Here is a 13,700-nt window from a genome sequence, read left to right as displayed (position 1 = left end):
GAGACCAGTTTGCAAATGTTCTGGTCTTAGATTTGGGTATCCTGGTGAGAGGAAAGGTCAAAACATACATTATACTACAAGTATTGTCTTGATTATAGCAGTCACAGACTTTAGTTGGTTTTTAAGACAAAACATGGACAGAGAAGCATGTTGGAGCTGCTGGGTGGCAGCAGTTCAATGATTGAGGGCAGAAAAAAATATTTAGTAGTCGTTTCATAACAAGATTTGGAGCCAAAGATTAGTTCTAGTTAAGTTGTAGAAATGCATCCTATATGTAGTGTGGAAGCACATTGCTAAATGGGAAATTTTAAAGCATCAAACATTTACTAACTTCACTGTCCCCACCAATGAAAACCTGAGCATATGACCTTGAAATTAAGTCATAAATGAAAGGAGGGTGGCACCATTTTGGATCCTGCTCTACATCACCTGGTAATCAAATCTGGTAGGAAAATGAATTGGATTCTCTGAATTTTGGAAACAAGGCAAAATCAAATTACCCAGTGGAGAGCATCCTTACTGCCAGGATCATTGCCTGTCTGACTTCCCCACTGAGATTGACACGCAGCTATTCTCATGCACCTAAGCCTAGAGCTATGTTGCCTTATCTATTTAGTGCTACCATTTTTGTTCCTATTCTCCACCCCCTCTGACTTTCATCCTCCATAGATTTCTTTTTAAAACTCAGACATGTTTGTATTTTGTGTGTGGATAGCTGAAGGCATGCCAGAAAAAGAACAGCACTGGGCATGTTCTTTGGTATAGGCTGTACAGTGTTTCTAAAGTCTTTGACAAGATTCAAAAATTGTGGCACATGGCCTTTCTGGAAAGGTGCTGTCAACATCGTGGCTGAAGGAATGCTGTGTGTAGCTGTCCTTACTGCTACCCTTCCATCCCAGCAAACCAATGCTCTATTTCTGTGGAATGAACCATTGTACTAAAGCTGGCCCTGTAGATTTGTTTCCTGTGGCTACTCTACTTAATCTGTGATGTAGCTGAATTGATTGTGCAGTGGTGTGGGTGAATCATTGAGTGTAGAGTGAGCTTCCATAAAGCTCCATGTTGTGGAAACAACCAGAAATGAATTGTTGCCAATAGTAGGAACAGTTGGAAACAAAAGAAGAGTAAACATCGTGCGTGTACAAAGTTATTTGGTACTGGAATGGTCCTTTCAGGTGAACCCACATGTGTATGAGTGATTTGAAGGTAGGCAATACTTTTCAGTCCTTTAGAAAGGCATTTTCTTAGGTGGCATTTTCTGTTCGTAAAAAAATGAACATCATAGTGCTCTGTGTTGCTACTGTTCAGTGTTGCTCGTGCAGGGAAGGTCTTCACAGAGTGAACGGTGGTTCTATATCAGATGAATTGGGAAGTGAGTGACAGCTATAGAGAAAAAAGATCTCTCTGATGATTTCAGGCCATTGACTTCGCGGATTTGTACCTGTGAAAATATAGAAAGCATTTTCATAGGTTAGCTTCTGGCTAGGATGTTGAGAGAATCGATATTTGGAATCTAGAGATGAAGGGGGCTAGTTAAATAAATGCGATTATACTCATTTAGAATTTTTTAAAGGAACTTTAAATGTATTTAGGCATAGATTCTAGTAAGTGGCTTATCTGTTATATTGTTGAAATCTGAAGGGGGGAATTGCCTTTCTGGGATCAATGACATCTTTTTGGAAATCAAGGTAATATCCATCTGGAGGTGAAAAGGCTATCTGGTGACCTCCATAGTTGCCTGGTTTGTGATGTGGACACTGGCAGCATGAAGGAAGGTGGCTTTGGAAGTTAAACTTTATATGGGGGGTGAGGTTTTTAAGCAACAGGTGATTTTACTTGGTATGTTCAAGATTCCCGAGATTCTAAATTCTATTCGGGGTGAGAATACTTCTACATGGAGTATTCCGTCGAGGAACTGATTGTAGGAAACTGTAGTGTTTGTGTCTCTTTGGAGTGTTATGATGGAACACTGAGTTACTCATGTTCACAGCTCTGGTTGTGGCGTTTCCCTTACATTGTGAAAACTGCAAACAAAGATATCATGCTAGTATCCTGTCTTTGTATACACACAGTCCGACAGTTTCTCTATTAGTATAGAAAATACCTAGGTTCTTCTGGGAAGAAATATGGAATTAGAAGATGTTAGAGATCATTTAGTTTGTACCATCTCTTTGCTTATGCAGAAATTGAAGCCGAGAAAGATTAAAAGATTGCCCAAAGTCACACAGCCAGCTGGGCAGCAATTGGTCATATTTCTCCTGTCTCCTGGTCCAGTCTCCGCCCTTTGAGGCCATTTCAGATTGTAGTAGGTCATTCTGAAGGACAGCTTAGGTTTCTCCTCTGGGTGAAAGCCCAGGAACAAACAGGTAACATTCACCTCTTTGAAATAATAACTGCATCTGTAAAAATAGAAATTCCATGAGAATGAAGGGACTCCAGCAAAATCTGGTGAAAATGGAGCATCATAAACAGAAGGGTAGTATTCAGCTTATATTTCTGTCCATGGCTGCAAAGGCCACAAGCAACACAGGTGTGAAGGCTTGTTACGTATCCCACAATTCTGGGGCACCTGGGTGGCTCAGTCAGTTAAGTGTCCTTCTTTGGCTCAGGTCAGGATCTTATGTTTGTGGGTTTGAGCCCTGCATCAGGCTCTGTACTGATAGCTCAGAGCCTGGAGCCTGCTTCAGATTCTGTCTCCCTCTCTCTCTCTACCCCATCCCCGCTTGTGCTCTCTCTCTCTCTCTCTCTCTCTCTCTCTCAAAAATAAATAAATATTTAAATTAAATAAACATTAATTAGTTAATTAATTTAATAAACATTTAATTAATAAACATTTAAAAATTACATATACATATATTTATATTTATATATCCATCCCACAGTTCTTTCAAGAGACCTTAAGCCTTTATTTAGTTCATTATTTCTTCTCTTCTGAGGCCCCTGCCCTACATTTTCATCTCCCCAGAAATAAACCATACTCCCACTTCTTTTGATGAACCCAAAAAGCATCTCCAAACAGATCCAAATGATAGACGGCTGCAGCAGAACCCAGTTACATAGGGCACCAGGGAAATGAGCCCAAATTATACTGAACATGAATTGCAACCCAAGACAAATTATGTTCACTAGGTGTATTTCAATTGTTACAGTCAATGTTTCATAAATTAGAGTCTTCCTTAACAGAAGACCTGTATATGAATGTTGAATACTTTATGTATAATATAGCTATAGCATTGTAAAAAAGTGACACCAAAAAGCATGTGGAAGCACCTTATATTGGCTTTGTATCATGAAGGAAAGGGGCATTTTGATGGCCTGCAAAGAGAAGCTGGAGAGTGATGTCACGGGCACTCTGATTAGGATGGAGGACCCAAGAATTAATAAGTTAATGGTCAGGAAATTTAAAAATGAAAAAAAAAATCTAAGGAAAAAAGTCCCCAGTTTCCACAATGTGGTGATTTGAAGAAAAAGACCTATTTGGTCTATGTTTTGATTTAAGAGTAGATTCAGAAGGTTCTGTGCTCATTCACTCATTCACCCCCACTGCATGCAAAATACCGTGAATAGTTACATAGAGCAAACCAAAAGTAAACAGCTATCTATTTTTACCTTTAAAAAAAAACCCACAGGTTTATGGAAATATGATTTTCACACTGTAAAGTTTACCTATTTCAATTAAGTGATTTTTAGTAAAACTGACAGCTGTCAACTACCACCACCAAAATCCAGTTTCAGAACACATCCATCACCCCAGAAAGATACCTCATGCCCATTTGCACTCAGTCTCTGTTTGCACCCCCAGCCCCAGGTAACCACGCATCAATTTCTGTCTCTATATATTTGCCTTTTCTGTACTTTTTATATATAAGTGGCTCAATAATATTTCATTGTATGGATATGTGACATTTTGTTTATCCATTTCCCCTGTTAATCAAGATTTGCATTATTTACACTTTTTCATTGTGCATAATGCTGATACAAATACATAAAAGTCTTTGTGTGATAAAAGTTTTCATTTCTCTCGGCTAGATATCTAATAGTGGTATATCTGGGGCATATAGTAAATTTATGTTTAATTTTTAAAGAAGTTGCAAAAATTTTCCCCAAAGTGTTAAAAATCAATTGACCACGAATGTAATGATTTGTTTCTGGACTCTCAATACTGTTCCCTTGGCCATAGGACTATCTTCATGTCAGTACTGCACTTTCTTGATTACGCTTTCTGATAATAAGTTTGGAAATCAAGAAGTGTACGTCCTACAGGTTTGTTCTTTTTTCCAAATCATTTTGGCACTTTTAGTTACAGTATCTCAATTTCTGCATGAAAACCCAGAAAACAAAAAACTTACTGAGATTTTGATGTGAGTTATATTGGATCTAGAGATAAGTTTGAGAAAAATAGCTGTCTTAACTATATCAAATTTTCCAATCCATAAACATGATATGTCACTCCAATTGTTAGATCTTTCATTTCTCTCAGCAACCTTTTCTAGTTTTCATTGTATAGTTCTTTCACTTATTTTGATGTTTATTCCTAAATATCTGTTCTTTTTGATACCTGTTATAAATGAAACTCTTTTTTAAAAAAAATTTTTTAATGTTTATTTATTTTTGGAGAGAGACAGTGTGAGTAGGGGAGGGGCAGAGAGAGAGGGAGACACAGAATCTAAAGCAGACTCCAGGCTCTGAGCTGGCAGCACAAGAGCCTGTCACAAGGGCTCAAATTCATGAACTGCAAGATCATGACCTGAGCTGAATTTGGACCTTTGACCAACTGAGGCACTCAGGTGCCCCTTGGTTTTCTTTTCTTTTCTTTTCTTTTCTTTTCTTTTCTTTTCTTTTCTTTTCTTTTCTTTTCTTTTCTTTTCTTTTCTTTTCTTTTCTTTTCTTTTCTTGAGAGAGACAGGGCACAAGTGGGGGAGGGACAGAGAGAGAGGGAGACACAGAATCAGAAGCAGGCTCCGGGCTCTGAGCTGTCAGCATAACAGCGCAATGCAGGGCTCCAACTCACAGATCACATGATCATGACCTGCGCAGAAGTCACACACTTAGCCAACTGAGCCACCCAAGGGCCCCTTGGAATTCTTTTCTTAGCTTTATTTTAAGATATTCAGAGCTGGTACATGGAAATACAGTTGGTTTGTTTTTGTAGATTTATCTTGTATCATGACATCCTGCTGAGCTTGTTAATTAATTCTGGTAGTAGCTGGGTGGATTCCTTAGAGTTTGCCATGTAGAAGATCATAGCATTCATGAATAAAGACAGTTTTATTTATTCCTTTCCAACCTGGATGCCTTTATTCTTTCCTTGCCCTGATTGTACTCACCAGAAGCTCAAGTACAATGTGTAGGAGGGGCAGAGTGCCTTGCCTTGTTTCTGATCTTAAGGGTTTTCATCATTAAGGATAATGTTTGCTGTAGGCTTTTCATAGATGATTTTCACTGAGTTGAGAAAGTTCCCTTCTGTTCCTAGTTTGTTGGGAGTCTTCATCATGAAAGGTGTTGGGTTTTGTCAACTACTCTTTCTCCATACATTTAACAATATGGCTTTATCCTTTATTCTATTAGTATGGTGTATCACATTAATTGATTTGTGGATGTTAAAACAGGTTTACATTCCTAGGATGCTTGGTAATCATGTACAGTCCTTTTTGTATGTTGCTGGATTTATTTGCGAATAGTTTCTTACAGATTTTTTACATCTATATTCAAGAGGAGTATGTAGGTTCATAGTTTCCTTTTCTATGGTAGCTTTGGTTTGGGATTGGGGTAATACTTGGCCTTCCCTCTTGTAATATAAATGATCTTCCCAGTAATTTCTGATTTCCTGGGGTTCCTCTTTCCAGTCCTCCAGCCAGAACCTAAGGTTTTATGTTCTCAGCTCAGCTGCATGCCTCCACTTACTTGCATCTGGAGCTAAACAGGGGCCAGGGAAAGAGAAAGAGAGAGAGAACACTGGGGGTTCACTCACCCTCTTGGAACCTAGCACCATTAACCAGACAAGAAGATTCCCCTCCTTCAGAGATTTAGCTCCTTTGGACTCACACTGCCAACACTGATGCCCCTACCACAGGACTGCTTGTGGACTGGGGTCTGAGAAGAAGAGAAGGGGATTTCTATAATTTTTGTGAGTGTTAGGAGTTCCTTTTCCCATTAAGCCAGAACTACAGGGCTTCTCCTAGAGCCCTCTGTCTGCACCCTGGTGCCACTGTTGTGTTTTGGGCGGCCTTGTGATCAGGCCATGAAATACCAGAGGAAGAAAATGGTAAACTTCTCACCAGTCTGTTAGTACTTTGAATTTAAGTCTTCTTTCCCAAGCCATTTGTTATTTGCCTTCCAGAATGATAAAATAGATCTTACCTAGAAACTCAAATGCTGCATGTCTGTTTTTTAAATCTTGTTTTCTAATAATTCATTTTAAATTTATTTTACAGGAGCACTGGTTCTAAAATTCATTGGAAGTAAAGCATAATGACTGTTCTGGTTGATGTAATGAGGGCTTTGGGGTTTGGGGGAGTGGAGGATACAGTAGGGACTGGGTCTTTCTACTAGTGATCAGTCAACAAGCATATAGAAAACAGGATTTTAAAGTTAGACTCTACAAATCAAAATGATGCTACCAGTTTCTTCGTGTAGTGGACACAGCATGACATTCACTTCAAGTCTTGAGTCATACGGTACCATTTGAACATTACAAAGCGGTCCTTTCCTTTACTTTTTCTGAAATTGCCTGTGGTAAAATTTTCCCAGAGAGATTATAATTGAGCTGGGCTTTGAATGAGTTATCTGAACAGGAAGGATATTGCTCATTTTTTAAAAATATTTTTTCTCAAAAAATTAATAAATAAAAAATAAAAGTCTTTTTCTTCTGTATTCTTCAGATTAGATCATTTCTGTTGATTCATCTTCAAGTTTCTTTTTTCTGTCATATCAATTCTGCTATTGAGCCCTTCCAAATATTGTGGTTTTTTACTCCTAAAATTTTTAATTTTTTAAAAATAGTTTCTATTTCTCTGCTGAAAACAACTACCTTCCCGTTCATTTCAAGAATTCAACCTCATGGACCATGGTTATAACTGCAGATTTAAAGTCTTTATCTGATGGGGCACCTGGGTGGCGCAGTCGGTTAAGCGTCTGACTTCAGCCAGGTCGCGGTCTCGCGGTCCGTGAGTTCGAGCCCCGCGTCAGGCTCTGGGCTGATGGCTCAGAGCCTGGAGCCTGTTTCCGATTCCCTCTCTCTCTGCCCCTCCCCCGTTCATGCTCTGTCTCTCTCTGTCCCAAAAATAAATAAACGTTGAAAAAAAATTAAAAAAAAAAAAAGTCTTTATCTGATTACTCTAACACCTGGGTCATCTCAGGATTGTGATCTATTGATCACCTTTTAACTTGAAAATCAGTCATATTTGCTTTTTAAAACCTTTTTTTATGCTTTTATCTTAGTTTTGAGAGAGAGAGAGAGAGAGAGAAAGTGAGCAAGCAAGTGGGGGAGGGGCAGGAAGAGAGGGAGACACAGAATCTGAAGCAGGCTCCAAGCTCTGAGCTGTCGGCACAGAGCCTGACGTGGGCTCGAACTCACAGACCATGAGATCATGACCTGAGCCGAAATCGGCTTCTTAACCGACTGAGACACCCAGGTGCCCCTGCTTGCTTTTTAAAAGTATGTTGCAGAGGCGCCTGGGTCTTTTAGTCAGTTGAGCATCCAGCTTCAGCTCAGATCATGATCTCACGGTTTGTGGGTTTTAGCCCCACATCAGGCTCTGTGCCAACAGCTCAGAGCCTGGAGCCTGCTTCAGATTCTGTCTCTCTGTCTCTGTCTCTCTGTCTCTCTCTCTCTCTCTGCCCCTTCCCCACTTGTGCTCTGTCTCTATCTCTCAAAAATGAATAAATGTTAAAATAAGTATAAATAAATAAATAAATAAATAAATAAATAAATAAATGTTGTATTCTGGATTGTATCTGTATATACTGAATATTATGTTTTAAGACCGTGGATCCTGTTTAAATTCTCTGGAAAAGGTTGACTTTTTTATGTGTTAACATTTTGATTAGTCTTAGGCTGCAAATTCTGTCTCACTTCTTATAGACACTGGTTCCCATATATCAGTTCAATTTTATTTTATTATTTAAAAAATTTTTTAATGTTTATTTATTTTTGAGAGAGAGAGACAGAGTGTGAGCAAGGGAGGTACAGAGAGAGGGAGATACAGAATCCTAAGCAGGCTCCAGGCTCCCAGCTGTCAGCACAGAGCCCGACATGGGGCTCAAACTCACAAGCCATGAGATCATAACCTGAGCTGAAGTCAGACACTTAACTAAGCCACCCAGGCACCCCATCAGTTCAATTTTAAAAGCTTATTCCCAATAACATAGAACAGGAAGTACTCCAGAATGATTATACAAAGTATATGTATATTCTCTAATTTTTAATAGTGCAATTCTCAGTAGAGAATCCCAGACTACCCTGTATCTATGATTTTCACTGTCTGTGTTGACTTTTTAAATCAATTATTAATGTTTTATATTTTTTAGCAACAGAAATCTCCAGGAAATCCAACAAATAAAATCAAATCAAAAAAATTGGATCCTCTCAAAGGCCAGAAAGTTATTGCAAGATGTGATGAAAATGGCTTTTATTTTCCAGGTAGATAATCTATTTTGTAAGATTTTTTTGTTAACTAATATGATATCAGGGACCTGAGGTTCTTAAACTGTGCTTTCCCTAGAATACTACATTTCATAAGCTGTACTAAGATATTCTATTTCTAAAATGAAATGATGATGGGTTTCTACTTATATTTGTAGGGGGGGAAATAGCCAGAAAATATATTTCATCTTTCATTTGTTTAGTAAAAAATTTTACTATACATCTATTATGTTCTATGTATGTAATATTCCTAAAGTGTTGGTCTCGCATAGTGAGCAAGCAGACGAAAATTCTTGTCTTCATGGAGTTTACATTCTACTGAGAGACACAGACAAGCAAGCAAATAAATGCAATGTGTAGTGTGTCAGATATAGTGCTGTAGAGAAAAATCAAGCTACAAAGGGAATTGAGAGTGTCAAGGTAAAGGCTGCAATTTCAAATATGGTGGTCAATGAAGAGCTTCTGGGGAAAGTGATGTATGAGTAACACTTAAAGAAGGAGAGGCAAGTCATTAAATTATCTCGGGGGAGGGAGTTCTGAGCAGAAGGTATAGCACTGCAAAGTCCTGAGGCTGGAGTGCATATTGGTGGAAGAGGCCAGTGTGGCTGAACCTGAGAGCTTTTCCCAAGAATTTCCTGGGACATGTGATCCTGAAGGAATCAGCCAGGTGACGTTCAAGTGAGAGCTTTGTAGACAGTGAAAATAATATGTATCTAGAGGTGGAGAAAAACATTTTATATCTGGTGAAATAAAGCAGAGTATGGCTGGAACCTAGAATGCAAAGAAAGATAGGAAATAATAAAGGTCTTCAGAGAAGTAAGTATGAGGCCATTCATAAAAGGTTATGTTAAGAAGTTTGGATTTTACTGGAGAGCCACATTTAAAGCAAGGAAAAACATAGTCACGCTTGAAGTTCACAAAAGCTCTCTCCCATTGTTGTGTAAAGAGTGGATATGGAGTGGGTTGGTTTGGGCCATGTGGTAGATAGTGGTACCTACATGAGATGTTGGTAAGGACTGGAAGACAATGATGTGCCTGGAACATGATGAATTGTAGGTACACTACTTATGTGTTGATGTCTCAAAAATATCTGTCTCCAGACAGATTTCCTTCTTGAGACTCTAGGCCCCTATCTCCAAATGCTTCCAATGCTGAAGTTGTCAGAAAAGCAATTAGAGATAAGGGCCTAGAGTCTCAAGAGGAAATCTGTCTGGAGATAGAGATTTTTGAGACATCAACACATAAGTGTCATTGATATCATGTAAGGGCCTATAAGGGAAAAGAGAGCTTAGGGAAAGAGCCCTAGGAAGATCCATGGGGCAAGAAGATGATACCACAGAAACGTAGCCAGTCTTGCATAGGCATTATCTGTCAATCACCAGTGAAAAGAATCATCCTTTATTAATGAAATTTAATTAAATCTTTTTAATGGGAAGAATACTTTAGCAGGAGTTTTAGTTTTTGGTAGGCATGTGTGGAGAACTGACAGCTAGGACATTTTATTTGAAATTTGCTGAATGTGCTTTGGAGTTGACTGGATGAGAGTAATTAAATACAGATCTGAGCATTTGAGATGAGCATATAAGCCAAGGCGTGAAACTCTTGTTTGCAAGAGCAGGTCTGAAAACCTTCTGTTTCCTTGGGACCCAGATTTGCGAGGTGAGGATTACGCAGAGCTACCCTTACTTGGTTTTCTGAATTGGAGCCCTGGAGAGGGGTCAGAGACTAATTTGGCAGTTGAATGGAAATGCAGGAAAGGACTAAATTCCAAATGGCTGCATTAGGGCTTGGTATCAATTTGCTGGCCAGGGTTCTGGAGAAAAGTAGAATGGCTCAAACTTTCACTTGGCACCATCCCTGTGTGACAAGAAATGCCAGAGACCTACTGCTGCCAAGGTGGGGAAGTAGAGGAAACAGGTATAACCAGGGCCACATGCAATACCTGAGATCATGTCAGCAATGATTGTTGCCTTGTTTTGTTTTGTTTTGTTTTGTTTTGTTTTGTTTTGTTTTGTTTTGTTTTAAATGTGCAATTAGAGGCAGAGAGCACAGACCCCCTAACAGTTGCATGGGATCTGGCTATCCCAGAATTTTTCATTTGCAGCTGTGTTTAAACTCAAGTAAGACAGTTTGGAGGAAATACATTACTCGTATAATCAGTCATTTCTATTAGTGGCTTGTTAGTAAACACTGACTCAGACAATTAAATGCTAATGCATGTGTTACTGGATGTACTTAGCTTTTGTTCCCTCTCCCCTCAATGAATCTTTAATCAGGAATTTCAACCCTACCATCATAGACTTAATCCCTACCATCATAGACTTAAAAAAATAATTTCAGACTTAAAGAAAAGTTGCAAGAATAGAGAACTTTTGTATACTCTTTACCCAGATTTGCCAATTTTTAATTTTGTCATGTTTATTTTACCACATTTATTATTTTATTTTATTCCCTTTCTTTCTCTCTACTTATCTCAACACATACACATTATTTTTCTGAACTATTTGAGATTAGGCAACATCGTTGTGCCCCATTATCCCTTAATGCATCAGTCTGTATTTCTCAAGAACAAGGGTACTCTCTTAACATAATCATAATAAAGTTACAAGATTCAGGAAATTTAACATTATTATAGTACTTTTTATCTGTATATTTCAATTTTGTTAACTGTCCCAATTCTGGCTTTATATTTTTTGTCTCTAGAATGGCCCAGTACAGAATCATGTATTCCATTTAATTAATGTGTCTCCTTAGTCTTCTTTAATCTGGAATTATTTTCCAGTCTTTCCTATCATTTTTCATGATACTGATGTTGAGTAAGGTCAATTACTTTATAGAATGTTCCGCACATAGCTTAGACTCAGAGTGTGTATTTCTGGACGGATTGCTAGGGCATCCCATCCAGAGGCACATGATCTGTCTGCCCTCATTAATGACACTAATTGAGATCACCTGGTCACCGTGCATTACTATTTCTCCCTTGGAAAAAAAGGCCAAATAGAGGTTTGTGGAGCACAAGCATGATATTCATCAGTGACTCCTTTTCTGAGAACTTCTATTCAAAGCCTGCTAAACATTTCTAGTGGAAAATATCTGGCTTTAAAATGTACCTCAGTAGTAGGTGGCTTTGGAGTGACTGGATCAGAATATCTGTTGCTTCAGACCAGGAGCTGGAGCAGAGCTGGCCTGGAGGAAAGCTGGCCTGGTTGTAGCTGCCGTCCTTGGCAATCAGGGCAGGGATTTCTGTGTGGCTGACTCTCTCCCAGGGTCAGCGTGGATTATCTAGTTAAGGAATGACTGCATTGTTCAGAATGGAAGTGACAAGCTGATAGCCTGGCTCATCAGCATGATGAAAGGCAAGGAGGAAGACACATTTCAATACCTTATTTTAAGTCCCTATTTGCAGGAACTGGGTCATCCTTCCTGTCCTTCAAGAAGCATTTACTTGAGGAAATTCACGATGATGAAAAGTCTTGAATTGCAAAAATCTTCTGCACTGTGCCAGAGAAACAAGTTATAATGGAAGAAAAAAGCAGGTGGCAGAGGTGGGAGGGGGGACCTGAATACCTTCTCGGGTATAATGATTTAGGGTCAGAAAATTCCAAGTTTTTATTTATTTGAAGTCTGCCTTTCTCCTCTAGTAGCCATGTGACTGGAATCACTGAAATTCTCTGAGCCTCAGTTTATCTTTATCTTTCTGAATGAGATTTAAAACAATTAGAATCCCTATAAGGTTGTTATATAGATTAAATATGGTCATGTACAGGGGTTCCTGGGTGGCTCAGTTGATTAAGCGTCTGACTTCAGCTCATGATCTCATGGTTCATGAGTTTGAGCCCCACATCGGGCTCTGTGCTGACGGCTCAGAGCCTGGAGCCTACTTCGGGTTCTGTGTCTCCCTCTCTCTCTGCTCCTCCCCCACTCTCTCTCTCCCTCCCCCTCTCTCTCAAAAATAAATAAACATTTAAAAATTTTTTTACATATGGTGATGTACAGTATTTTCTGAATTGGGAAGTGTCAAGTGCATGTAAGGAGTTTTTGTGTCATCCCATGTGAAAGCTTCTCTTAGGAGATAGAAACAACTCCTGTCTTCTCCTGGGCATCAAGGGAGCTGCTTGCAATTTTAAAACTTTAACAGCCATTTAGAAACCTTAGCAGAAATTCATAAGGGCAAGAATTAGCACAGGGGACAAGAAAGAAACCTGAGGCTGAAGGAAGGAGAGAATATGATGAATAGGTGTGCAAGATGACTTTCAGGGGAGTGGGGCAGGTAGAGGGGCTGCTTTTGGTGAAGCAAAGCTAAAGCCTTTTTTCAGGAGATGGAATTTAAGCTGGGCTGTGAATATGAGAAAGTTCTTACAGCCAAAGGTAAAAAGATCCAGTCTCCAGCTAGAGCAATTCCTGTTTGGAGTAAAGATTGAGAACTACTCCTGTGTCTTTCACCCCATGAACTGACCTACCTACTTGGGGTATTTCTGCAGTCTCCTGACCACTGAGAATGGGCCACATTTTTGCTGAGGGCCTCAACAGGGGCACGTTCCCTTTTCTCCAGCCTAAGTACAGGAGAGCCCTCTGGCTGAGGTGGGGGTGCGGGTGCGGCTTGTATCCAAGGAAGATGACTGGGATTGCCAAGATGGGGCGAGCCTAAGGAAATAGGCATGATTTGTCTTTATATTTTAATCTGATTCCTTTCAGGGGTTGTGAAGAAGTGTGTGAGCCCCACCCATGCACTGGTGGGCTTCAGGTATGGAGACACCAAGGTTGTGCCCACCTCATTCATCACGCCTGTCGGGGGTGCCATGCCTTGCCCGCTGCTCCAGGTACCTGCTACAGCGATCTTCTCCAGGGGCACTTTCCACCATCCCCACAGTTGTGGATAATGGGATGGTGAGGCCACTGTTGGGCCTTTGCTAAACATCTGGTTGGGCTCCTCTTGGGAGCTTGTGTTTGAGCAGGAGAAGCAGTGGCCCCTGTTCCTCTGGCCTCTTGCCTGGTGACTTTCTTGCTCCACTTTCATCTGCTAACCCTCTATTGGGTAGTCTCATGACTGCACAGA

General features: G+C 39.7%; 1 protein-coding gene across 7 annotated transcripts in view; it reads left to right on the top strand.

Moving 5' to 3' along the window:
* VWA3B (von Willebrand factor A domain containing 3B) overlaps positions 1-13,700 on the top strand; it is a 202,340-nt gene that overhangs the window by 173,138 nt on the left and 15,502 nt on the right. For 5 of the 7 annotated variants that reach the window (XM_043603224.1, XM_043603225.1, XM_043603222.1 and 2 more), the window contains exons 23-24: positions 8,530-8,641; positions 13,340-13,464. In XM_043603224.1, coding sequence (XP_043459159.1) covers positions 8,530-8,641; positions 13,340-13,464 — 237 coding nt within the window. The remainder of the gene's footprint in view (positions 1-8,529; positions 8,642-13,339; positions 13,465-13,700) is intronic. The other 2 variants (XM_043603228.1, XM_043603227.1) reach the window with 1 other exon arrangement.

This window comes from Prionailurus bengalensis, chromosome A3 (genome assembly GCF_016509475.1).
Source record: "Prionailurus bengalensis isolate Pbe53 chromosome A3, Fcat_Pben_1.1_paternal_pri, whole genome shotgun sequence".
Classification (NCBI taxonomy): domain Eukaryota; kingdom Metazoa; phylum Chordata; class Mammalia; order Carnivora; family Felidae; genus Prionailurus; species Prionailurus bengalensis.
The sequence above is the reverse complement of the archived record's forward strand: the minus strand, read 5'-3'. Positions and strand labels throughout refer to the sequence as shown.